Raw genomic sequence first — 27,760 nt, 5'->3', positions numbered from 1 at the left:
TGCAGTCGCTAAACGATGACTACTTGTAATATAGTTTTTCACTCTTGCCTCCATTTGTCCTTCCTTTACAGAAATAATTTTTATAATAAGCAGATAAATGTTTGTTTCATAAAAGGGCATCTGAACAATCTGCACACAATTCAAAAATCCAGCACCATTACTATTTTATTTATTAAGCAATCACTTAACACAAGTCTCTTTTCAAATCTAGTGATAATTTATGTACCTCAAAAACACTGTTGCTTTCAATTTTTTACCCAATCCAGACATACGATGACCCCTTTTATACTTCCTGAAGTGCACACAAAAAGTTTGAGGGGAATATGCAAGGGGGAAAAATCCACTGATAATGGTGAAAATGCAATTTCAAAATATCAGAATATTGTATATTTTTCCAGTGACTGATTTAGCTATTCTTACATCTTGTTACAAATGCTAACACAGGAGAAAAAAAGAAGCTTTGCAAGAAATTCATGTTTTCTCTATATGCATTTTAAGCTAAAAAAATTCCAGATTTTGACATGAAAAGTAATACAGAACTATTGCTATTACTTAAGAAGCTTTGGCACAGTTAGTGTTGGAACCGTAATTTCTTTAAAAATTGGCACATAGTTTGGATTTGGCTGGCTTGGGCCTTTATCCAAAGTTTCAATGATGGTCTGCTTCATCTCTCTGCTGGCATCTCCTCTCATTGTCAATAAAGCTGTAATATGGTCATCTCTGCCAATCAGAATAATGCAGCATTAGTAAAAATCCTACTTATGGAAAAAAAGCAGTTGGCACCACTGATTTTTCACACCATGCATGCTGCACTAAAGATTTTCTTGTCAGTTCATATAAACTGAGCTTACCAGACAATTTTTAAAAATCACTTTTAATTAGGAAAGCCATTTCTATAAGCCAGATATAATGATTATACTTTTATTAATTACCCATCAGTTAGTCTGTTTAATTCATTTCTATATTTATCTTGTACTTCAGGCCTATAGGGGTAAGGAAGGATTTCAGTCACACCCACCTAATATTTATTAAATCTTTACAGTTAGTCTCAACCCACAACCATTCATTCAGCAACCAAAGTTTTGACAGTGCTAAACAAATGATGGTTATGACCGGTCCTCAGATTCCAGCTGTCCCAGCACTCCTGTGGTCACGTGACTGCGATCTGGTCACTTGGCAACCGGTTTGCACTTATGACCAGTTGCAGTACCCCACAATCACGTGATCGCTATTTGCAACCTTCCCTGCTGGCTTTCCCAGAAAGTCAATGGGGTAGCTGGCAAGGAAGGTCACTAGTTGCTGTAAGTCTCCTCCACATGCACACCCTCCCCAACCCACTGCGCTCGTGTTGTGCTGGCCACTTGCACCCCCTCCCTGACTCTCAACACACCCTTCTGCATCCTCCCCGACCCACACCTCTTGCATACCTCCTTGTACCTTCACATACCCTCCCTGAACCTCGCCGTACCCCCCCTGACCTGCGCCTCTCATGCACCCCCTCCCCAACCCGTGCCACACCACCTTGCTCCCTCCCCCACCCTGCAGCAGCCACTTATCTGCCTGCTGGCCTGGGACTTAAAACTTCCTGCTGGCTTCCCCACTGACTTTGGTTGTGGGAAGACAGCAGGAAGTTGCCTCACCTAATGACCATGGGATTCAGTTAACAACAGGGACTGCAGGGATTGCTGTTGCTAAGCAGTGCAGTCATGCTTTATGACCGCATCACTTAACTACAGAAATTCTGGCCCCAATTGCCATCGTAAGTCGAGGACTACCTGTATTCATGCAATTGATCTGTCTTATACGTAATCTTAACAGGAGATCCAGGCAATGGCTGTACTTCTTCTGTAACCCTCCCATGTCTAGTACTCCAAATTTATTTAAGTAGTTTTTTTTAAATCTGCCATGCAATGAGAAATTTAAATACCATCTGATTTTGCCCCCCAACCAATCCCACCTGGCACAATCTTTCCTGATCCAATCAGCTTTACTTTCAGGTGCCCACTTTCAACAAAGGAAGCTTAAATAGCAGTGAGGCACATTCTGCAGAGAAGAAGTAATACTGTATGTAGGGAAATAATTATCATCCACCCATTCAGCTACCCAGCATGCATCTCCATAAAATTTAAATACTAAAGGGCTTATATGTGTACCCTATACGAAAATCATACTTAATTTATGAAAAAATAGCAAAGTTGGCTTTTTAGATTGAAAAAATAAACAATACTTTTTAAAACAAACATTATTTTATACATGCTTACATATTATGTTATCCGAAAAATTGAAATAACAAAGAACTCTGTATATTCAGTCCCTACCTTTGATTTAAACACTTTTGTGTAAAGGGGGAAAAAAAATCAAAGCTAGAGACTTTGCCCAAGTTTTGTAAAGTGCTCTCATGACCATGAAATAAATATTGCAGAAATTTCAATTCTAGAAGCATTACCATAAGATATTACCTGATATCAGGATGTTTACTAACTAAAGTTGAGATTTCTAAATAAAGCAGTGAAGGATCAGTCAGCTTGAAAACTTCTGCAATAGCTTCAATGACATCACAAAGCCCTTCTGTGTCTTCTCCAGACCCCTATTAATTAATCAAATGAACTATTGTTTTCAGCAATTTCATCAAGGCCGTCATTACATTATTCCAGCACTCTAACGTATACTTGATTACTATATGACTATCTTAATGACAATGAATGACAGTAAATATTTCTGACAAAATACTATATTTATATTAGAGAAGCAATCAAATATCAGTATTCAACCTGTTTATTTTTCACTATAGAATTCTGGAAGGAAGGAAGGAAGGAAGGGAGGGAGGGAGGGCGGGCGGGCGGGCAGGCAGGCATTGATTTATCTAGTGAGAGAATAACTCCTTAGCTTTTCATTCATTTCAATACATATTAAGCAACGTTACTGAAAGAGGTATAAGATATATCTAAATTTAATGATACAACTTTTAAGCTAAGAAGCTTAAAATATTACACTACTATAGGAACATATTTTGAGATCCACTATGTAGGTAATGTTATATTCCAGATTTGAGATAATTTATTTAATCTATGATTATATATCAATATTTGTAACCTTTTTATAACAAGGTATTTATCTAGTGAAACAAATGATTAAATGTCATTTACATAAAGGACCATTGTGAAATATTGAATACTAGGGCTGTCCATGTTTTGAAAATGTTTTAGAAAAATTCTTAATTCTTGAAGCAGCTGCAACATTTTTTCAGGTTCATGTGGAAGCCTGAAAAAAGACGTATGTGCTTCAGTTTACATGAGGTCCAAAGCACTTCCTCCAAATCATTTTTGAAGTGTGCACAGTCCTATTTTTTTTTAATTACATGGAAGTAAATTACATGAAAAGTAAACAGAAATTGATAAATTCCAGTAAACAGTATATAAATTATCCAGTAGTTTCAAGAAAAAAGAAAAGAGATAATGGATTTATCTATAGCAACCACAATGTTTGTCAACCAATAAAAAAGTGAAGTGCTGACATTAATGTACCATTATATTAATGCTGGAGAATAATATCTTAAATACCAATTATTTCATACATTTCCTGTTTTAGCATTCCACTGGAGATACTTACTGCTGCAAGTTTTTTAAATAGAAACCTGAACTGTTGGGCTTCCCTGTTCATCCTTTCAGCACCCTCTTTTCTTTCTTCTGCATTCTTAAAAGTAATACGCTTTAACATTATAGCCTTGATGTATTCCATAACAACTCTACGATGGCACTCCACAGTCATTTTCTGAAAAAAATATTCAAAAGACATGATTGGCAACTAGTAATCTAAACAAGATGTTTGAATTAAATAGTGGAACTAATAGAAACAGACTAAAAGTACCGAAACATCCACACTAGGTTCATTTGGGAGGAAAAATAAATATTAATTTCATGACATAAATTAGAGGGCTGAAGTTTGCAGATATGTGGGCTCTTAGATAGATAGACAGGCCAGATAAAATCACTGAGAGTCATTTGACTGGGGTGAAATTTAACTAACTAAATATTGATGGACCAATATTTTAGGCACCACTGCCATTCTTTATTCTTCAACGGATACTTCATATATAGCTGCACTAAGGTAAACATTCACAGTTATCAACCAGATTTTTTCACAAGCACTATTCACAAATATGCCTGGATAGTTGATGTCTATTTCCTATGTGATTAATTTTGCATTTGTCTGTTAAATTTTATCTCAGCCTATTTCTCTAATCTATTAAAATTCTTTTGAATTTCATTTCTGTCCTCTCAATTAATTGCTGTCTCATCAATATTTGTGTCATCTGCAACTGTGATAAGCATTCTTCCTACATCCTTATCCAAATCATTAAAAAAAATGTAAACCAGTCTAGGAGCCAGGAATGAAGGAGGAAGGAGGGTGCTGATGCATGCAAGCAAGCAAAGGGGGAAAGGAGGGTGCACGCAAGCAAGCAAAAAAAGGCCAGCGTAGGTGGGGGAGACTTACCTAAGTGACTTGGAACCTCCCCTGCCAGCTTCCCTATTGACTGCTTGTGGGAAGGTGGCAGGGAAGGCTGCAAATGGCGATCATGTGATCACGGGGTGCTTGGCGACCAGTTGTAAGTGTGAACAGGTTGCCAAGTGTCCAGATCATGATCATGTGACTGTGGGGGCACTGCAATGACCATAACTTCAGGGACCAGTCGTAAGTCCATTTTTCAGCACTGTTGTAACTTGAACAGTCGCTGAATGAATGGTCGTTAACTTGAGGACTACCTGTATGATGGCACTCTGTCAAATGCTTCACTGAAATTAAGATATATTACATATACAATATTCCTGCAACTAGCTAAGGAAGTTGCCTGATGAAAAATGAGGTAAAGTGAGTCTGGCAAGAATGGCCATTGACAAAACTATGCTTCCGGTAATTACAGCACTGTTTTGAAGGTGCTTATAGTTTAATCTGTTTATGTTCTGCTCTAGACAGGTATCAATGTCAGACTGATTGGACTCTACTTCCTTGGATCCTCCTTCTCCTTCTTTCTGAAGATAGGGACAACATCTGCCTTACTCTAGTATCCTTCAAGCTTTCTCAAAAATAACATATAAATGTTTGACTAGACTATCAGGAAGTTCCTTTACTACCCTAGATACAATGGACTTGGTGGTCCACAAATTTAAATTCTTTCAAAATAAATAGGTATCTGATCAACTTTCTGTCAGTCTCAAGCTTCAGTTCTGCTTCTTCTACCTGCTTTTCTGTGAACGTAGGTCTTTCTCAAGGAAGACTGAGCTAAAATAGGAGCTGAGCAGTTCTGACTTTTCTCTATTACCTGTACACATTTTGCTATATTCATTGAGCTGATGGTATATTATTTTGTCTTTCCTTTATTTGGGACATATATGAAATTATATCTTTTGTTAAAAAGTTATTCAGGACACATATGAAAATATATATTTTATTAAAACATAAATGTTTATTAAATATTATGTTGTTTTATTTTGAACATATTTGAAGAAATACTACTTAAAAAAGTAAAATGGTTCAGACTGGAAGCCACATTATCCCTGAAAAACAGCACAAAAGTAGGATGGTTGTTACAGTAACTTTGAGCTTTTTTTTTATTGTGATAGAAGCATTCATTCAGATTTTTAAATTGTTTTTGCTTTAAAAAAAAACCAGCTAAACCTCTAAAATAGTAGCTTGATAAAATTTAATTCATTAATGGTAAAATAATACCCCTAACTGGGATAGACTTTCTGCAGGAAATAAATAAGAAATTAAATGTTGAGCCTAATGGTTGTAGCAACTATTTTTCTCTTCCCCACTTCCCATTTTCAAATGTAAAATGTAGTGACTGGGATTAGCAATAAAAAGTGCTCCAGTAATGGTCTTAAGCCAGAACTAATTATTAGGAAAGAAGAATGTAATAACTGGGGGGGGGGGGATTGCAGCATATTTTATTGCAGTGAAGGTTTATTTCGCTAATTATTTTGCTAATTTTAGGGAGACTTTATTACAAGAAAGAAATTATACATCGTTTTATTATTTCAACTGAATTTAAAATCAAAACAATAATAATATGTCCACACATTAAGCTATGATATTTAAATATTCTACATTAGACTTAATAAATACCTTCTTACAGGGCTTCTTTATTCTTGCAAAATCATTAAAATAATCCTCTACGGTTACACAGATTGTATCCACAGCATTGGATGCACCAAGCCATTTTTTTGTCATCAGCTCACTGAGATGGGGCTTAAAAGAAAAAAACAGAAATGTCAGAATAATTTTAACAATATTTTTTAGCTTCATATCATTTCATCCCAAATCAGCAAAGCAGAAACAATATATTTTAAATTTAAAAAAGGAACTGTGTTAAATATAAAAGTCTTTCAAAAGGAGCCATTATTTTTATTGAAAGTGTAAAGAGCAAATGAGACACTGTACCAAAATTATGGGAGGAAGATAAGTAAATGTTCACAATCAACGTGGAAAGCTTCATGATTTAGTATTTAAACTAAGTAACTATTCATTTAGTATTTAAGAAATAAACTTCCATTCAATTTCAAGTATGACTGTGTATTATATATGTCTTGAATTGGTTTTATTTTGCCAACACAGGTTTCACAGGCTTGAGAACTGTTGACATCTATAAAGAACATGTAGTCTCTGTCTCATCTTGTAACTCTGTGGAAATTATTCAACAAGACTTTACTCACTACCAGAATTGCACTCCCCACATCTAGCTTCTGACACAGGTCATCCGCCAAAGCAGTCTCAGTACAGTACTGTATCCTGGACAAACCTCAACTGAAATAAGTCCAGATAATCAGCACCTGGAGCTGCAAAGCCATCATTTTCTTCCTCACCTAACCTAAGAATGAAAGTGGCCTATAATTATAAATATCTTCAGAATCCAAACAGAGCACTTTTAATAAATAGAATAGAATAGAATAGAAATCTTTACTGTCATTGTACTACTTGTACAACGAAAGTAAATGCCACCCCGGTGCAGCTTTAAAAATATAAAAACCATAGAACACATAAAACACATATCACACATAAAACATATAACACAACCTTCACATTCCATATTGCACAACCCCTGATGCTGCATTAATACTGCACTATACGATAGAATTCAGTATAGTTACAGCTCTAAGATAGAAGCTATTCTTCAGCCTATTCGTCCTTGTTTTCATTATCCTGTACCGTCTGCCAGATGGTAATAGTTCAAAGAAAGAATGTCCCGGGTGGGATGGATCCTTAAGAATGTTTTGAGCCTTCTTAAGGCAGCGGGAACTATAAAGTTCTTCCAAAAAGGGGAGAGGGCAACCAATGATCCTCTGGGCAGTGATGGTAACCCTCTGGAGCACTTTCCTATCTGCCACTGTGCAGCAAGTGGGAACACATTTCTCACTTAAAGAGGCATTCATCACCTTATATAACCATGGTGCCTATCTCAACTTGGCCAATTTAATCAGCTTTGAAGAGCAAGGGTCAAGCAAACAGGTAATGGCTCTTATCACTCTGCATACCTTATACATAACCTGGGGGTGCACAGTTGAAAAGAATTCCATATGAATAGGACAAGTAACTTCCAAAGTTACCTCCCTAGGACTGGCTCTGAACACAAGAGTCCAAGGTGAGGTGAATCCAGGGACCTCATCTACAAATTATAATGAAAATTGTTCACAGCAAATCTCCAACCATTAAGATTTTTTTCTCCCAACTTCTTGATGGAGGACATACAGTACTGCATGGGTTGTAAAAATGTTGCCAAGATGGATGCTGTGCTAAAATATCCCTGTGCAGTCCTGGGTAACCAGACAAGCAGTAAACACTCAAAATGAGTATACTGCCAGATGAAGTTTTTGCTCAGAGAGATGGAATTCCTATCGAACATGATCTACTCTGAGCATACTCTAATTTATATGAATCGGATATATCCAGCCTCACTTGCGATTAGATAGGCCCTGAATGGATCTCTGTTAAATCACATCATTTGTCTCTATCCCATTACAGACAGACAGTCCTGCACCCCAAGTTTTATTTTGAAAAGTGGGAGGGGGGAAGGGAACCTTGTTATGGTTTAGAAGGGGGAAACAGTTTCAAGTATGTCTATAACTGCTGTAAAGAAGATCGGAAGTCACTTCTTTAAGTATTTTTTGTTTTCTTTTTCTTTCTCTTCGCTTTCTGTTGTTTTCAACACTTTTTTCTTTACTTTTCTTTCTTACTTTTTCAATATTATTTTGTGTTTATCTTTTAACTTTGTAAAAAAACTTCTTTAATAAAAATTATTTAAAAAAAGAAAAGCAAGGGGAGGTGAAGGAAAAAAATAACCTCTAAATCAATGAAGACTTCATCTAGCAGGCTTGCACATCCTTCTTTGGCAATATCATCTAAAACAGCATCGATGCATGCATGACTGTTTTTCAGGAGCTCTTCCATCACAGGGGTCAAATATTTCTTTTTCAAACTGATGATTGATTCCCTTGGATGGGCAAGAAAAGATCTTTCAGAATCCTGCTAAACGTATATAAAAGCTAAATCAGAGCATCATGTGATATCATCCAATGTTAGCCTCATTAAAGAATGATGGTCATCTGTATGACAAAGTTTCAATAACTATTGAATAATAGCTTCTCAAGGATCAAGCTGATGTTACTAACTGTGAAACATGATTATTCAATTTAGCAGCAAATGCAAGGAGCTTGTGGTTTTCAAATTGTGTAACAAGGTATCTTCAATTATTCTTGGATGCTTTTCAGTAGTTCTTCACCAAGAAAATTAGTAATAGCTTTACTGAAATACATATTGCAGAGCAGGTCTGCTCATCACTCCCAACATAAAGGCATAGGACAGCATTTGTTTTATTCTAGGACTTACTCTCACTCAATTATAGCAGACAGCAGCACCTCAACAACCTTGGCTGATTTCAAAAAGGCTAAGATAGGTCAGACCTGGTTAGTACCTGGAGAGAAGACCACTAAGAAATTTGTAGAGGATACTGTAAAGTAATGTACATTTGTTTGTTTCATTTATTTCCCCCTGGAAGAAGACAATGGCAAACTGTTTCCATATTGTTGCCAAGAAAATAACATGGATATTGTCAGGCCTAGCCCAAAGAACTCCTGGAGACCATGCAGGTTCAGTTAGCAAGGTTTATTTGCCAGCACGTGTTTACAGAAATCTTCTCAGACTGACCAGCAGTTCCCAGGCACAAGTCTCTACTATCTTCTGGAGTGTTTAGGGATGCGCCAGCTTTCTCCGCTTATCTCCAGAACGTTGCTCTGGAGACGAGAGCACCGTTTTCACCCCCCTTCCTCCATTCCAGTCCATCACAGATATGTCCATGAAATCACAAAAGTCAGACTCAGTTCACAGGAGACTTTTCTTTTGTATACGGTTTGTATACTCTTACCAGGGCAGTAGTGAAATTCAACAGGTCAGGCCAGTGTCTTAAAAAAATAAGGGTTATTCCAAATGGAGGACTCCACCAACACTAATCACAGGACTTCAAGCAGCTAAACAAACTCTTCTTCTTTTTCAAAGTATTTTCATAATTTAAAAAGCTTAAAGATGAGAACACTCAAAAGAGTTTGAGATGAAAGACGATGGACTCTTTGGAAAATTCCAGGAAGGAGGAAGGGCAAAAAAACGACTTACAACCGGTGCCTGAAGTTATGACTGTCCCAGCACCTTCACGGTCATGTGATCGCAATTTGGGCGCTAGGCAACCAACTTGCACTTACGACAGTTGCAGCGTCACAGGGTCATGTGATCGTCATTTGCGACCATCCCAGCTAGCTTCTGGCAAGCAAAATCAATGGGGAACCATACAATTCACTTAACGACCACAGTGATTCACTTAACAATCACCACAAAAAAGGTCGTAAAATTGGGTCCAATTTGCTTAACAACTGCCCCGCTAACAACCAATTTTCCAGTCCCTATTGTGGTTGTTATGTGAGGACTACCTGTATTATAATAATGTAAAGGCATAATTAAACATTGAAAGTTTGAAAACTACTTGTTTAAATAAATTTTGCATTTGGGAGCTTCAAGAACTGCTACTTGCATTTGCTTGCTTTCATCTTCCTTCCTCATTTCTTTTTCCTTTTGTATTGTCCTTCTGTATATATCAGGCTATTTTCACGTTCAAGCTCTATTTCATTGCAACTGTTTTTTAAGAGCTCTCTTCAAACAGTATTAGTGTGTCATTAGCAGAGCAGCAAAATTTCCTAGCATTATCACAATAGTATATTTGTCTACAATCTAAGTTTATTATATTAAATGTGGATTTTTCATTTTAAAATAATTCATTTTGCAAAACTTACTTAAAAGTCTGACAGTTGTTGATGATGGCAACCATGTACTGAACATAGCATGGATGATACTGACGATTTCTTAAGTGCTCTTCTTTATATAAATGTGCTTCCTCTTTATACCTGAATAAGGGAAGAGGACAAAACTCAATGATGGAAGAAGGTGAATCCTTAAAACTGCTCTGGTAACACCCATCATTACCCAGTATAGGTAGATTAGGCTTTAGAAATCTCCAGAGGGAGACATTTCTAGTGTATACCAGTCAAATCATTTAAAAAATTAAAAGAAACCAAATTCAGTGGGTTCAACCATAATTCACAGTGGAGCTGGCAAACTGTAAGGTACCATGTTGTCTGCACTACAATTTGCAGAAAAATCTGTAACTCTGATCAAATACTTTTTTAAACATATCTAGATGTTTTACTTTCTAAGATTACTTTCTAAGAGTTTTTTTCCTAATTCACTTTATAGGCTGAATAGTCTACGTAAGCAAACCATGTATGAAATAACTTTACATGGCATAGGGCCTGATTATTGAGGGACAGCCTGTCTCCCATAACATCTGCCCAGCCCATTCGATCCTGCAGGACTGGTGCACTCCAGGTTCCTTCTGTTAAACAATTTCTTACTTCTCAAAGAAGTGTACTTTTTCTGCAGCAGCACCTGCCCTTTGGAACAAGATTCCCCTGAGATCCCAGTGGCCCCACTCTGCTTTTGTTTAGAAATGCTGTGAAGATCCAGCTTTTGGCGAGGGAGAGAGAGACCACTTACTTCATCATGCTTGCCATCTTTTTTCCTTTATTTTTTGTTTTATTGTAATTTGTTTGATTGTTGTGAGCCGCCCAGGGTTGTTGAGAGTCAGGTGGCATACATTTAATAAATTATTACTGTTATTATTAACTCTACTATAGTCCCTATTCATAGGGGAAAATTGAGGCTAAAGTGGAGGATAACATACGGCTTTTTAATAAGGTAACCAAAGTGCACAAGAAAAAGAGAATACCTATCCTATTTACACTGAAAAACAACTAAGAATAGACAATGTTTGTTAAAATATTTGGAAAAACTCCTCTCAAGAAAATCAAGTAAAGGCAAACATTTGGCTTTTGGCAAGGGCGAGTGAAGCCCCTTTTGGATTGTATGGGTTCATTTTTTTGTCATTCATGTCCTTTTTTTTGGTCATCCTTGCCATCTTCTATTCCTTATTTTTGTCTATTATTGTATTTTTTTCTTGTTTTTCATGTTTTTACTTGTGAATCACCCAGAGTTGTTGGGAGTCAGGTAACAATAACAATAATAATAATTGCAAAAGGCAGCTTTACTTGAAACAGCTTACATCCTGCGACGCTACCTTTAACACCTTCAAACAACAACATCTGCCTATCCCAGGTCCCTGGGAAGGACTTGACAGGTGGATAAAAATGCCAAATCCAATCTAAACATCTGGCTGATTGTGTGACCAATAATAATAATAACAATAATAATAATTTTACCTGTTAAGAAAGGAACTCATTTGTTGAAGGCACAAATGTAGTACTTTTATTTTCAAATCTTCACTTATCTGAGTAGCCACCTGAAGATTCTGTTCAAACATCTAAAACCAGAAAACAATTAGGTAACATTTCAATTAATCAGAATTAAGCATGCTTCCCAGACACTCAGATGAACAATACATTTTTCTTCTGTCACTATAACTTGACTTACAACCTTTTGCTTGTGCCACATGAAAATATCATCTATATTTGTTGCTATATTGAGAACAACTGATCCTTGCTATCAAAGAAAACCCCAAACCAAATACCACCTATTGTAATAATATGCTGGTAGGGAATCCCATGTCTTTCAAGAATTAACTGTTGAATGTGCTGGGATTTGAGAATATTTCAGCAGTGGAATCCAAGAATGTTTATTAAAAAATAATTTTAAAAAATCCAATCCATTTTAATAAAATCAGAAGAGTATAACTTTCATCAACTATTGCATATAATATTTTTAAAAGTTCTTAAACGTGACTCAAACTATTTATTTAAAAATACTGTTATACCTGGAATACAATAGCTGGGAGTGTTGTTTGATAGTATCCGTCCTGGTCTGCTTCTGGTTCATTTTCTTTTAGCCAGTCTTTTTTATCTGTCTCCAGAGCTTTTCGTAGCCAGCCAATAATGTTGGACTACAGAATCAAGAGAACATTAAATCAAGAGAAAACAAAATTGTGTCAATACTGAATAAGTGCTAGAAACAGTCCACCTGGAAGCACCCCAGTTCATATGCAGCACAATTCTAATTTTCCTTGCCATCATTTATCCTGTCACCATTTTTATTTTTAGGCAGTATTTACCTGCTATTGAAAGTTATACTGTTTTAAAGCCCTAATCAAACCCAAATTTTGTCATGTTTTTCTGTACAGTCCCTAGCTGGAGCCAGCCCACTTTCAAACTCTGTATTTGACATGCTGGCTTATCCCCACATCAAATTTGGTCCCCTTCTGCCAGTTTTTGGAGCATTATCATGCTGACAGACAGACAGACAAATTCTATTGGGTTTAATGAAACAACAAGGTAATGTAAAAGGCAGGAAAACAAGGTAGGGCAGCTATATTTTCTTGGCAGAGTTTCTAATTGGGACACTGCCAGAGAAGTCCTGCTCCTGGCCATCTGCAGTATGAGCCAATTTCATCAGACGGATTATAAGCAGGGGCTCCAGAGCTCATCAACACACAATTATCCCTTCTATTCAGGGAGGATGTGAGAGCCACCTGGGAAAGCTATTTTTTGGGTTAAAACCCTGATGATCTGTCAAACTGATTCAAAGGAAGCCTCCATCAACACTCACAGAACTACCATTAAGTCTGACGTGTCAGGTTCAGCCCGGCTCAGCGCATAGCAAACAAGCTAGCTGCCATTCCGCCCAGCTAGTTTCAAGCACGCCTGGTCAGCTTCCTTAGGTGCAGGCGAGCGAAAGAGGAAGCTCTAACTGCAAGTTAACTACCAGCAGGTGGTGGCAATTGGCCCGCGCAAGGATTCAATTACCTTATAACAAATGGGACTTCCCCCAGGCGCCGCAGGCATGCAGCATGCAGCCGACAATAGCAACAAAGAGCCCTGCAGTTCAAGCCGCAATCAGCTGCCCATCAAGCGCAATCGTGAGTCAGCCGCATGGGACCTGCCTCGCGACCAAGACGGCCAAGAAGCAAAGGAACCTGACTGAACCTGCCATTGAACTGAGGGGGGGAGAGCCGGGGGCTAGAGCGGGCAGGGGCGGTCTCAGGCGGGACTTGCAAAGCACGGGAATGGGTTGCCTATAAAACGCTATGTAATCTGTGCCAAGCCAACCCTGGCTTTGTTTGTATCCACCCGCATTACACCCAAGTAAACTTCTTTGACCGAACCTATGTTTCACGAGAGTTTCATTCGGCACTGAATGTGGCAACTCTTACATGACAAGACAAAACAATAAACTACTAGCAGGCAAAAATGCTCGAATTCTTTTAGGAATCCAAGTTTAACTGGAGAGTGCCTAGAGATGGAGATAGATTATCACTTACTAGAACCAAAGCCAGAACTTCTCCCCTTATGTACTTATATGCAATGTTGCAATGCAAGCCAAAAAGGGGCAGAGTTTACATCATGATATATGTTTCATCATTCCCCCATCCATCCCAGATGCCCATGTTTATTATTTTTTTACTTTTATTGACTCCTGGAGAAGCCTAGAGCTAACAAGAAAACCCTTGCTTTTCTCTAGAAGGCAGAGCCAAAACTAGGAACTACAGGGAGTCCTCAACTTATGACCATTTGTTTAACAACTGTTCGAAGTTACAACTGTGCTGAAAAAAGTGACTTATGACCGGTCCTTGCACTTACAACCACCACAGCATCCCCCATGGTTATGTGCTCAAAATTTGGGCACTTGGCAACCAGCACGTTTTTACAATGGTTGCAGCATCCCGGGGTCACATGATCGCTATTTGTGACCTTTCTAGAGGGCTTCTGACAAGCAAAGTCAATGGGGGAAGCTGGATTCGCTTAACGACCACATGATTTACTTAACAACTGTGGTGATTCACTTATTGACAGCAGCAAAAAAGACAGTAAAATCAGGCGTGACTCACTTACTGACTGCATTGCTTAACGACAGAAGTTCTGGTCCCAATTGTGGTCGTAAGTCAAGGACTACCTGTAGTTCTCTTCTCAGAGAATAGGAAGTCTACGCTAAGTCCTCTTCCAATGACAAACATGAATTAACCCATTTCTATTGGCTTCTATCCTTTGTTGAATAAGAACAGTATTTAATTTTTGTTTGAAGATGTGGGAAAAATTTAGTTATGTTTGCCTTATAGTTGGGTGTACTGGCCTCCTGGTCAGCCAGGATCTCTTTTTCTTTGTATTTATATGCACAGTTTTTCTTTTTGTCTGTAAGTTGCCCAGTTATCAAGATGGGTGGCCCTGAAAGTGAATGAATAAATTACCGTAAGAGTTGACATATATGTGCTGAGAAGTCCATCTACCACATCCTGAGAAAGAAGAGGTTGCAGGGAATTCACATCCAGTTCTGGTGCAAGTTCCAAATCTCCCATCATTTCTTCACTAAAATAAGGAGAACAGATAAATGACAAGTAAAACTCAACTGTAGGATCAGTTTTTCTACAGCAGCAAAAAATGCAACAGAAAAAAAAAAACCAGGCAAACAATGAAATACTTTTAAATGGGCCAAAATAGCAAACTCTAAATACAGATAGTCCAACAAAGCAACTTAATATTCTTTTTTTAACTGAAAAGTTAAATAGCCAAGTGGTTTGATGTTTATCTTAGAATATTTGCATTTTTAATTCTGCAAGATAGAAGCAGGTTTCCCTGAACAATTTATTTCTGTTTATGTGCTATACAGGTACTTGGGGGGTAGTTAATTACACAGCTGGAAATTCACTGTTAAGCTTCTCCTTAGCTATAGCCCTAGATTTAAGAGTTCAAAGCCCAACTGCCTGTATACTAGCAATAAGAAGGATGTTAAATTTGGAAGACGCATCAGAAATTTATTTTCCAATTGTGGATTGCAAATAATTGATATATTTTAGTTGTACCATATAATACAATATGAATATTTGCTATAAACAAAGTAAATATAAACAGGTTTTTTTCCTATTATGGTCTTCCAGAAAATGTATTTGTAGACCTAAAACATTATGTTTAGAAGATGAAGAGAAGCAGGAATAGAAGAGACCCAATATATTGTATTTCTTTTTATTTATTCTGGATGTTTTAGTTCTAGTTATAATTTTGAATTGTAGAAGAAATACTAGAAGCCCAATCTTTTTTATTTAACTGATAGAATCACCAGTTCTTTGAATCCTTGTAATATCTCTATCCTGTAGAAAGAAAAAATGAAGAGTTTTTTTTTAATGAGATGGGTAGTGACAAATTTGATATATAAATAAATAAATAATATATATAATTCTCAAGATCTTCATTCTGCAGCATTTCTGCACATCTTCCAACTTACTGCTTCTTAACACCTGAACATCTAAAAACAGAAAACCTCCAATTTTCTTTTTTTTCCTTCTTGCCAAAAAATATAAATTCCTTGGAAAGCGGAATAAGCTGTGTATAAGATATAAATGTATATTTATTCTTAATGTTCCCTTAAGAGTGAGGGTTAGCCAAATGATTCTGATTACATGTGATTTCATGGATAGCCTGAATTTAAACAAATCTACTTAATTCAATTATCTTTATTCTCTTTAAATGGGTAAACAACTATATTCTCTGAAAGACTGTTTTCATTTTATACTCATCTGAGATAGGCAAAAAGATTTATACTTTGTAAGGAGCACCTCTCTTTGGTACAGTGATTACTTTGTATGCCAAAGTTCCCAGCTTCAGTTCTTAATGTCTTTAACTAAATAAGTATTTCAGTCACTACAGAACATTTTACATCTGAGATAAAACTGGGACACCCGACACCTATGAACTTAGCCTTCCAAATTGAGGTTCACAATATCTAAAACTAGTCAAGTTATTCTGGCCTATAAGGCATAAAATCCCACAAAACTGTGTTTGCTGGAAAGAATATTCTAATTAATTAAGCAAGAATTGGCTGGGTTTTTTTTTCATGAATCTAAACCTGCTGCCTGGTGTAGCTCTCCCACCTGTTTAATGGTAATTCAATTACATCCATACCTGTCTGCTATTTTATAATAGTTTCTATATGTCTATCTGTCTTTAGCAGATGGCAGCACTTGGCTGACTTTGGCTTGAAAAAGACTGAGGAAGATCAGAACTGGCTAGTACTTCAATGAAAAAACAACAGGGAATCCTAAGACTATAGGTTAGATTGCAAAGTTGGAAAAACAAACAAACAAACCCTAACCCTAATGCTAACCCTAACCCTAACCTGGAAGAAAGCAGTGGTAAAGCACTTTCCTATAGTACCAAGGAAACTATATAAATGTGTCCGCTTAGCTATTAGAAACTGAACCTGAATTAATCTTTATGCATTTGTGAGAAACCGTGGGAAAAATGTGGAAGGTGGGGGTTTAAGTGTTTATCACAAAAGAGGCATCTCTGTCCTGATGCTGAAAGACATGAACAAAAGTCCTTCAAAGAGACTCCACCTTAACAAATTCAGTATAACCGAAGAGAGAAATTCCTCTTACTGTTTAAAAGATTCCGTACTGACCTCAACCTACCATTAAAGATAGCTTTCTGAAAGTTTTGTCATTCTTGCTCCCTTTGACTTTGACAGATATATGGGGCTTGACAAAACCTATTTAAAATCACACGGTAATCACAGCTATTAGCCCTAAATAATAACACACTTACCTTTTATAAGTATTTAAAACCCACGTCAAAAGGCTAACAATTTCATTTGCTTCTAAATCTTCAGAAGCCAGATCCTGCATACGTAAAGACAATGCCTGGTGATACATACATAGTAATTTTTTGAAAATTTCATAATGTGGTGGGAAACACTGATCCATAAGATTTTTAGCCACCAGCAGATCATCAAGAACATATTTACGGATTATTTCCAGATGGCGAACAAGCCACATTTTGTCAGATTCTCGAGTGTCTGCTTGAGTGCCTTCAATCCTGGTGGTAACAGTTCGATCTAAGACATTAAACATTTTTTCCTTCCATCTTTTAGGTCTCCCGGGGGGGATGAATCCAGTTTGCTTCTTCCGATCTAGCATACGCCGATCTATCTTTTCTTCTCTCTCAATTATTCTGACAACTGAAACTAGCAAGGTTGGATCTCTACGGACAGTGACTAGAGACCTCTGAATGACCATCCAGAGTTGCTTGGCCAGTTCTTCAGAAAGCTTTTGCATATCTCCAAAATAGCTATCAATTAAGTTCATATCATGGGTATTCTTACTATCCATGCGGTACTGTTCATACATAAGATCATCTCGAGAACACTCCAAATCCATCAACTTTCGATGGGCTTGTAATAATTGTCCTTGCTCAATCAAATCTCGAGTCTCCTGGACTATCTCTGGCACTGAGAAGAGAAACCATAGATTTAAGTCACATTATATCCCACAAAGTTAGTTTCAGAATAGTAGCTGCATGACAACAGCCACATTATTACTGTACATTAAATATCAACATTATTTATATAAATCCAACACTATGCAACTAATTAGTATAAATTAGATTTATACCAATCTAATACTATGCACCCCTTCACGGATCACTGCCTTGTCGTGGCGAAGGGGCTTGCGTAACTCAGTGAAGCCATGAGCTATACCGTGCAGGGCCACCCAAGACGGACAGGTCATGTCAGAGAGTTCTTACAAAATGTGGTCCACTGGAGAAGGAAATGGCGACCCACTCCAGTATCCCTGCCAAGAAAACCCCATGGACAATGTTAAAAGGCTAAAAGATGTGACGCCGGAAGATGAGCCCCTCAGGTCGGAAGGTGTCCAATATGCTACTGGGGAAGAGCGGAGGGCAATTCCAAGTAGCTCCAGAAAGAGTGAAGTGGCTGGGCCAAAGCCAAAAGGACGTTCAGCTGTGGATGTATCTGGAAGCGAAAAGAAGGTCCGATGCTGTAAAGAACAATATTGTATAGGTACCTGGAATGTAAGTTCTATGAACCAAGGCAAGCTGGATGTGGTCAAACATGAGATGACAAGATTGAACATCGACATCTTGGGAATCAGCGAACTGAAATGGACGGGAATGGGTGAATTTAATTCGGGTGACCATTATATCTACTACTGTGGGCAAGAAACCCTTAGAAGAAATGGAGTTGCACCCATAGTCAATAAGAGAGTGGGAAAGGCAGTAATGGGGTACAACCTCAAAAACGACAGAATGATCTCAGTGTGTATCCAAGGCAAACCATTCAATATCACAGTCATCCAAGTCTATGCCCCAACCACTGATGCTGAAGAAGCTGAAGTTGACCGCTTCTATGAAGACCTACAACACCTTCTAGAACTAGCACCAAAAAAAGATGTCCTTTTCATCATAGGGGATTGGAATGCTAAAGTAGGAAGTCAAGAAGTAATCGGAATAACAGGCAAGTTTGGCCTTGGAGTACAAAATGAAGCAGGGCAAAGGCTAATAGAGTTCTGTCAAGAGAACAAGCTAGTCATAGCAAACACTCTTTTCCAACAACACAAGAGACGACTCTACACATGGACATCACCAGATGGTCAATACCGAAACCAGATTGATTATATAATGTGCAGCCAAAGATGGAGAAGCTCTATACAGAGAGCAAAAACAAGACCAGGAGCTGACTGTGGCTCAGATCATGAGCTTCTTACTGCAAAACTTAGGCTTAAATTGAAGAATGTAGGGAAAACCACTAGACCACTCAGGTATGACTTAGATCATATTCCTTGTGAGTACACAGTGAAGGTGATGAATAGATTTAGAGGATTAGATTTGGTAGACAGAGTGCCTGAGGAACTATGGACGGAGGTCCGTAACATTGTACAGGAGGCAGCAACTAAAACCATCCCAAAGAAAAAGAAATGCAAGAAAGCAAAATCGCTGTCTGATGAGGCTTTACAAATAGCTGTGGAAAGAAGGAGTGCGAAAAGCAAGGGTGAAAGGAAAAGATATAAGCAAGTGAATGCAGATGTCCAAAGAATAACAAGGAGAGATAAGGAGGCCTTCTTAAATGAACAATGCAAAGAAATCGAGGAAAACAATAGAATGGAGAAGACTAGAGATCTCTACAAGAAAATTGGAGATATGAAAGGAACGTTTAGTGCAAAGATGGGCATGATAAAGGACAAAAAAGGCAGGGGCCTAACAGAAGCAGAAGAGATTAAGAAGAGGTGGCAGGAATACACAGAAGAACTATACAAGAAAGATCTTAATGTCCCTGATGTCCACGCTGGTGTGATCACTGACCTTGAGCCGGACATCCTAGAGAGTAAAGTCAAGTGGGCCTTAGGAAGCATTGCTAACAACAAAGCTAGTGGAGATGACAGTATTCCAGCTGAGTTATTTAAAATACTAAAAGACGATGGTGTTAAAGTGCTGCACTCAATATGCCAGCAAGTTTGGAAAACGCAACAGTGGCCACGGGATTGGAAAAGGTCAGTTTATGTTCCAATTCCAAAGAAGGGCAATGCCAAAGAATGTTCAAACTATCGCACAATTGCACTCATTTCACATGCTAGCAAGGTTATGCTCAAAATCCTACAAGCTGGGCTTCAGCAATACATGAACCGAGAACTACCGGATGTACAAGCTGGGTTTCAAAGAGGCAGAGGAACTAGAGATCAAATCGCCAACATTCGCTGGATCATGGAGAAAGCACAAGAGTTCCAGAAAAATATCTACTTCTGCTTCATTGACTATGCAAAAGCCTTTGATTGTGTGGATCACAACAAACTGTGGCAAATTCTTAAAGAGATGATGGTACCAGACCATCTTACCTGTCTCCTGAGAAATCTGTATGAGGGCCAAGAATCAACAGTTAGAACCAGTCATGGAACAACTGATTGGTTCAAAATAGGGAAAGGGGTATGACAAGGCTGTATACTGTCACCCTGCTTATTTAACCTATATGCAGAATACATCATGAGAAATGCCAGGCTGGAAGAATCACAAGCTGGAATTAAGATTGCAGGGAGAATCATCAACAACCTCAGATATGCAGACGATACCACCCTAATGGCAGAAAGTGAAGAAGAACTAAAGAGCCTCTTGATGAGGGTGAAAGAGGAGAGTGCAAAAGCTGGCTTGAAACTCAACGTTAAAAAAACTAAGATCATGGCATCTGAACCCATCAATTCCTGGCAAATAGAAGGGGTAGAAATGGAAGCAGTAACAGACTTCATTTATTTGGGCTCCAAGATCACCGCAGACGGAGACTGCAGCCATGAAATTAAAAGACGCTTGCTCCTTGGGAGGAAAGCTATGGCAAGCCTAGATAGCATATTAAAAAGCAGACACGTCACCTTGCCGACAAAGATCCGCATAGTCAAAGCTATGGTTTTTCCAGTAGTAATGTATGGCTGTGAGAGCTGGACCATAAAGAAGGCTGAGCGCCGAAGAATTGATGCCTTTGAACTGTGGTGCTGGAGAAGACTCTTGAGAGTCCCCTGGACTGCTAGGAGGTCAACCAGTCAATCTTAAAGGAAATTAACCTGGATTGCTCATTGGAAGGATTGATAATGAAGCTCAAGCTCAGATACTTTGGTCACCTAATGCGAAGAGAGATCTCCTTGGAGAAGACCCTGATGCTGGGAAAGATTGAAGGCAAAAGGAGAAGAGGACGGCAGAGGATGAGATGGTTAGATAGCATCACTGAAGCAATGAGCATGAAACTGAGCAAACTCAGGGAGGCAGTGAAGGACAGGAAGGCCTGGCGCAATATGGTTCATGGGGTCACGAAGAGTCGGACACGACTTAACGACTAAACAACAACAACAATACTATGCAACTCCATTGTACCATCAGTACATAAGATATTTTAGGAGTCATACCTGAGAATATATTTTTGAGGTTTTCTACAGCAGCTGCCAGTTGACTATGTTGAACTACAGCATCTTTAACATCCTTGAGATTTTCTATGGTGTTGATACTTTGCCGCCAGTCTTTATTGACATCAACCAAAGAGTGCTGTATGTCCTTGACATCATGCAATGCAGTGTGCAGCTGGCTTAAGCCAGTTCGAACTCCATCAAGTTGTGACTGGATTGCAGCCTAAAAAGACCCAAGCTAGATAACTAATTCACTCCATAGTAGCAACAAACACCTAAAACGCTCTCTAATTATATTTATAACAATATTTGTTGTTACACAAAGACAATTTTATTAAAACAACACTGAACATTTAATAAAATTGAGAACGTTTCTATATATAAATATAGAAATGTCTCAATGTCCAACACAAACAGCACTTACCATTTTAATGGAATAATATCAAAGGGGAAATTATTATAAAATTCATTTGAATTACTTTAATTACTCAATCTCATATTTTAGGACTATCATTAAAAATGTAAAATAAAATCTTATTTTATGTGTTTAAATAAACTATATATGGCTTAAAATAATTTTATATTTCCAATGACATGCAAACTATGTTTATACCAAGAGAACACTAGGAGTCAAATAACAATTGATTTAATTTTAGATTTGTGTTTATTGAATAGAAATTTGTCATACCTCCTAACAAAACATTTTTTGAACCAAAGTTGTCTTCTAAGTTACTTGGGGATACAGTAAAGGAGTCTGCTAATCGCTAGCAAGAAGTAAATGGACACATACAAGCAGGAGTCACCTAGATGAAGTTCACTTAAATGAGATTCATCTGAATTACTTTATTAGAATTGCTTTTCTATATATTTCAAAATATATTACAATGCTTCAAAAAAAAAACCTTTAATATATAGACTTATTTTTTAGATTTTTTATCCTGCCTTTATTATTTTTATAAATAACTCAAGGCGGTGAACATACTTAATACTCCTTTCCCCACAACAACAACTCTGTGAGGTGAGAGAGAGCGACTGCCCCAAAGTCACCCAGCTGGCTTTCATGCCTAAGGTGGGACTAGAATTCAGTCTCCTGGTTTCTAGCCTGGTGCCTTAACCTCTAGACCAAACTGCCTTAACCACTAGACCAAACTAAACAAAATTACAAATATTTGTATTTTTCCATACAAATGTAACTTCACTGTAGGTTTATTAAAATGTACGTGAATACATATACAGGACTTTCTAGCATTCTACATGTTAAATCTGCCACAGAAATTAAATGGAAACTTACATTTTGTTTTCTATTTAATTTGTACTTCAGTTAATATCTGAATACTGTTTTCCACTAAAATGAAAAGATATATAGGTATGAGGCAGATCAGTGGGAATGCTGTGATTGGAGAAGGACTTATAGCAAAATACTGTACAGGGGAGAAGAGGAATTGATTAAAAGAGTATGTAAGTTTAAACAAAACCAACAATGCTAAAGGATAGGTTGCTCATTTGCAAAAAGAAAGAGAACTGTGATATCTTAAATAATAACATACTGTGGCATACTGTTAATAAACTAGAATCCATCTATATCCAAGTATATTTTAAAACTGTAATCTGTAATTCTCATTAACCTCAGAAAAATCTCCATTAAATTAAATTATTATTAGATTCTTACCCCACTTTTACAAATTATTTTTCTTTTATTTATTTAAATCAATCATTTAATAATTAATTAAATAGTTAATAATTAAATTGGTTATTTATTTAATTTATTTCTTTTAATTATAATTACTTCTGCAATAACTTCTGTAATTCTAATTGTGTCCTTCTAGAATTTATTCTGATATGTAACATAATCTTTAAGCAAGATTATTAAGGGTATTTGATAGATTATTTTCTCTTTGTTGGAATTTGGTTAGACAACATCTAGGATACCTCCAGCACTATAATTTTATACACAGAAATTCTAGACTACCAATAATGTAGATTTTATACCTTCAGTCGAGCTTCCACTGAAGCTTTCTTACGGCCTTCTCTCCTGCGATATTGTTCCACTTTATCTAACTGGTCTGGTCTCTGAAGCATCCCAGCTACCCTTTGTACAGCTGTTGCAATTGCTTCCCTGTCAGTCTCCTCCATCTTACAGCAAAGTCTTAAAATGCAGATACATACATATCTTAAAAGTAATGGACAAGAATACTATAATGAAATAAAATACTAGGACCGTGATTTGTTTTCTCAGATATGAGTTATAAACTATTATATTAAAAAAAATTGATAGTATATATGCTAGTGACAATTATAGTAAATAATAAAGTATTTTAGAGGATGCTTTAAGTAATAACACATTATATGCTTGTAATTCAGGGTATAATTGTGAACATTATTTTCTTTTGGTTTTTCTACTCCATTTCAATCTTGACTACAGGTAGTCCTCGCTTACCAACCACTCGTACAGCAACTGTTGGAAGATATGATGGTGCTGATCGAGGAGACTTATGACTGGTCCTTGTACCTGCAGCCATCACAGCATCCCATGGTCACGTGAACACAATTCGGGTGCTTGGCAACTGGTGCGCAACTGCGACAGTCAGAGCATCCCGCCATCATGTGATTGCCATTTGCAACCTTCACTGCCAAGTTCCAACATGCAAAATCAATGAGGAAGCCAGGAGGAAGTCGCAAGTTGTGGTAACATGATGTCACACTTAATGACCTTGCGGGATTTGCTTAATGAGTGCGACTGGAACTGCTGTCGTAAATTGGCGTGGTCACATGATTTTTCGTTTAACAACTGTGTCGCTTAGTGACAGTTATTGGTCCCAATTATGGTAGTTAATTGAGGACTACCTGTATTCAGATTTATAGCCTTCTCACACATATTTTTGGTATTATGTTAGATGAGCCACCTTATCAATTTTACTTTCCCTAAGCCACCACCCCGAAACATCTTAAATTTTGTTGTTACACTCCACAAATTAAACTGAGAATGCCTTCAGATGAAATGGTGCTATGCAAATGCACAAAAAGAACACTAATTATTTGACAGCACCTGTTTACAAAATCTGAAACTGCTCATGCTACTTTGTTGCAGATTCTCCTATGGATATAATTAACTACAAGTCACTTGCACAATTTAGCCTGCGGTACTCCCAACTCCTGGGAAGCAATCCCAAGAGTGGGAAGATGGATATAACATCTTACATAAGGTTCCAGAATTGTTCTGTTTTGTTCCTTTTCTGTATTATACATTTGTTCCTCTTTTGTTCCTTTACTGCATCATCCATTTGCTATATTTCTAGGCATTCTCAAGCAATATAGTCATAAATGTGGTACTATGGCATTTTAAACAGTGGACTTAGCTTGCATGGTACTGACAGAAAAGTATAAGAACAAATATAGACAACTACACAATCCTTGAAAGGCCCAGATGGGAAAAACAGAAGGTAACAGGAGAAAATTACTCCACTAGTTCTTACAACGGCAATCAACATGAAGTCACACTATTTAGACTTCTGACCCAGTTGATATACATACAATATATATAAGTTTTAAAATATATTAACGTGTGAATATATTACTAAATGTGCTTTATTAATAGATCATAGTCTCTTCCTTCCGCAGCCCCTTTCCAACATTTTCCTTTATTCAGAAAAATAGACATTATAAAATGAATTATAATAAATATGAATGGAACAAGCACACACACAATAGGGCATGTGTAGGGAAAAGCACTGAGGACCAAATTTAAATTATTCAGTAAGTTGTACAAGAGCACAGGAAAGGAAATTTAATGCCTTCTAAATTACTGTGCTTCCAACAGTATTTAACTACAACCTTACATTCCCCTTTTTAAATGTTTAATTGAATGCTAATGGGGTTCTCCAAATGATCTAAATTTGGTAGTTCCAAATGTCAAAAACTGTTGAGAGATCCATAAAAATTAAAGTGAAACCTAATGCTGTAAGTTGGTTGGATCATACTTGGATAGCTTCTATAAATACTGCACAAAATATTATCTCATGGTTTGCATAAACGATTACTCAACCTAATTTTCTGGATTTGCACATACTGAATGATAACCTAGCCATACTGGCAAAACTGCCACAGCATGCTAAGCTGAAAGATGGTTGGCTAGTTTATGATTCCGTGAACACAGCCATATCCTAACAAGACCAACCCCCCGCCCCAGTCTGTTATATGTGGAATATGCGTGTCAGTAATTTCTGCTTTCGCTGCTGATGGATTCTCCTCCCCATCCTCTAACCACTGAACCAACAAGAAAAAAATTGGGGCCACCTCCCACGCATTGACATGCAACCATTAAAGGCAAAGAGACAGCATCGTAAAGAGAATAATCGTTTTCTCCGCCGCTTCCCCTACTTCGTCTCTCTTCTGAAGAAACCTATTTTGGATGCAGAGCACGGTAAGCTTCGGCTCTGACCACTGAAAGCGGGATTAGCCCTGATAACGCTTCCCTATCAAGACTTGAAACAATCAAATCTAGCACCTCCGAAGGCCAAGACCCACCTCCCTCTCGGTACCACGGGTCCAAATTGTAACTGCACTTACCCTGTCAAATAGAGAGAGCGAGAGTCTAATGAAGGCAACCGCCAAAATCTCGTCTTACGCTCACCTGGGCCACTACTAACTCCCGGAAGCCTCTGAAAGACAATCGAAGTACGCTTGCGCCTCAATCCTTCAATGCTTAAAAAAAAAAAACTTCCAGAGTCAGAGGCTCAGTACGCATGCGTAGGCAAATAGACAATTTCAGTACTTAATACGCCTGCGCAAAATATTATACCGTCGAGATCCTTTAATTCTCGGTATTGAGCCGGTAACCTTCAGCGGACAATACATGGATGTTGGAACCAGTGAGCAAATAGTGGAGTTATAAGCGCTGAGGTCGACTTCAGTGATCAGTGCTGGTAATCTGCAAAGGCGCCAAGCATTTAGGGATGGTGGGAGCAGCTCTTGCGTGTGTGACTTTCTGTTGAACAAAAGTTTAACTGTTTGCGTGGCAAGAGACCTGCAGGTACAATTCAAGAGAAATAAAACACAAAAGGGAGAGGGGTGTTTGTGGAAGATGAGTGCTTATGTTCTGCGTCGTTACCTGGAAGTTATAAAACCTCCCTGTTTTATGTGGCCCCTACTAAGCACTGACATATATACATGGATAGCCAACGTGCGATTCTTTTTCCGGGTGAGCAAATCGCAAAAAAGGAGTAACAAATACTTACACAGAGAAATTACAAGGTATGAAATATGAAAAGGCAATATGTCTAAAACTAGTTTTACCTGTTCATACCTTTCTACCTTTACAAACCATCATTATCTCCACCATACACATATGCAGATTCCTATATTAGCTTTTAAACATGTTTGAAACTTCCCACCACTCTCTTTTTGAGGATCTCACGGATTTCATGCAACAGTTATGTTCTCGAACTTCCCAATTCCCATTTTCTCATACATGTTTTGTGATTGGATCCTCGTTCATTTTCTCTGTACCATCAAACAACTCAGGGTTCTTTATGCTACTGATCACTAGCTTTTGGACTTCATTCAGCATTCATTTTCTTTGCTGTTTTTTTGGGAACATCCATTTTTTAAATCTGCAGACAAAAGAGTTAAGTGGAAAGAATGAGCAAATATGGGATTATAAAGACTTAAAAGATTGATTATTAGTGATCACAATACAGTATAAGCGTTCCAGTTACATTGGAAAAGCTAAACTGGTTTCAAATCATGCAAGTCAGAATCCTGCTAACAAAGCATCTCCCCTGATCAGATTGATCTGACTCCAAATATTTGAGATTCCCCAGCTCACCTTCAAAAAGCAAACTAACTCCATAATCAGCAAATATATATGTCTTCAGCGGATCATTCTTTGTCCTGAAATTTATTATAAATGGCATTTTAGAAGGATGATTGCTGGAATATCATTCCATAGCAAACTTTCAGCAGTTGAGGGTTGACCCTGGGACTGAGTACAGTATTGTGAATATTGACAGAAAATGATCAAGAGACACTGGTTCTTCCCCTTCTTTTTTGTGTTCATAGTTTACCTTGGTCACCACCTGTTGTTTTTTTTCCTAATTCCACATTGTTCCAAACTGCAACAGTATCAGAAATAAAACTCTTATTTCTCCGCACTTTGTTCAAAGCCAAAGAAATAGGCTTTAGGGTAGGTATCAGATGCTCAATATTTCTTTTTAGTCCCATATTGGGAAATTTGTTCCTGAAAGTTCTATTCATTTCTTCATTGCTTTATTCACAAATTGCTATCAGAGTGGGCCAGTTCTTGATACAGAAGTTCAAACAGAGTTCTATTAGGCATTCTGCGGAAGAGTTAATTTGGTTCTCCTTTGAGGACAGTTGCTGCAAGATGATTATTGTGAAAATATCCTGCAAGTCTACATTGGCCTTTGTTTCTGCAGCACAGAAATCTTTTGTTAGGAGATGTATTAAATAAGCAACCATATGTTACTC

The 27,760-nt window shown here is 37.6% G+C and overlaps 1 protein-coding gene across 2 annotated transcripts; it reads right to left on the bottom strand.

Moving 5' to 3' along the window:
* Window positions 1-147: 147 nt before the first annotated feature.
* Window positions 148-25,981, bottom strand: EXOC3 (exocyst complex component 3). Of its 2 annotated transcripts, none has more exons than XM_088150129.1 (13): window positions 25,841-25,981; window positions 23,264-23,444; window positions 21,278-21,497; window positions 17,142-17,823; window positions 14,792-14,909; window positions 12,368-12,493; window positions 11,817-11,917; window positions 10,335-10,445; window positions 8,338-8,488; window positions 6,127-6,249; window positions 3,610-3,771; window positions 2,460-2,587; window positions 148-720 (listed from the first exon to the last, which is right to left on the bottom strand). In XM_088150129.1, the coding sequence occupies exons 2-13, from the start codon at window positions 23,405-23,407 to the stop codon at window positions 549-551; spliced, it is 2,238 nt and encodes a 745-aa protein (XP_088006255.1). In that variant the 5' UTR covers window positions 23,408-23,444; window positions 25,841-25,981; the 3' UTR covers window positions 148-548. The 2 variants fall into 2 exon arrangements, with proteins under 2 accessions (XP_088006255.1, XP_088006256.1); XM_088150130.1 differs by having other exon boundaries at window positions 23,264-23,420; window positions 25,841-25,978.
* Window positions 25,982-27,760: the final 1,779 nt, after the last annotated feature.

This window comes from Python bivittatus, unplaced genomic scaffold (assembly GCF_059951505.1).
Source record: "Python bivittatus isolate LINGU-HERP-01145 unplaced genomic scaffold, Pbiv_v1 ctg000610_np1212, whole genome shotgun sequence".
Classification (NCBI taxonomy): domain Eukaryota; kingdom Metazoa; phylum Chordata; class Lepidosauria; order Squamata; family Pythonidae; genus Python; species Python bivittatus.
This window is presented reverse-complemented; position numbering and strand designations above follow the sequence as displayed.

Excerpts from the sequence above, each read along its gene's own strand:
- EXOC3 (XM_088150129.1), bottom strand. The coding sequence starts at position 23,407 with ATGGAGGAGACTGACAGGGAAGCAATTGCAACAGCTGTACAAAGGGTA. Across the intron at positions 12,494-14,791 it reads CATATATGTCAACTCTTACG|TCCAACATTATTGGCTGGCT; the intron begins GTAATTTATTCA and ends TTGATTCTGTAG. Across the intron at positions 6,250-8,337 it reads AAGTCTTCATTGATTTAGAG|CCCCATCTCAGTGAGCTGAT; the intron begins GTTATTTTTTTC and ends TTTTCTTTTAAG.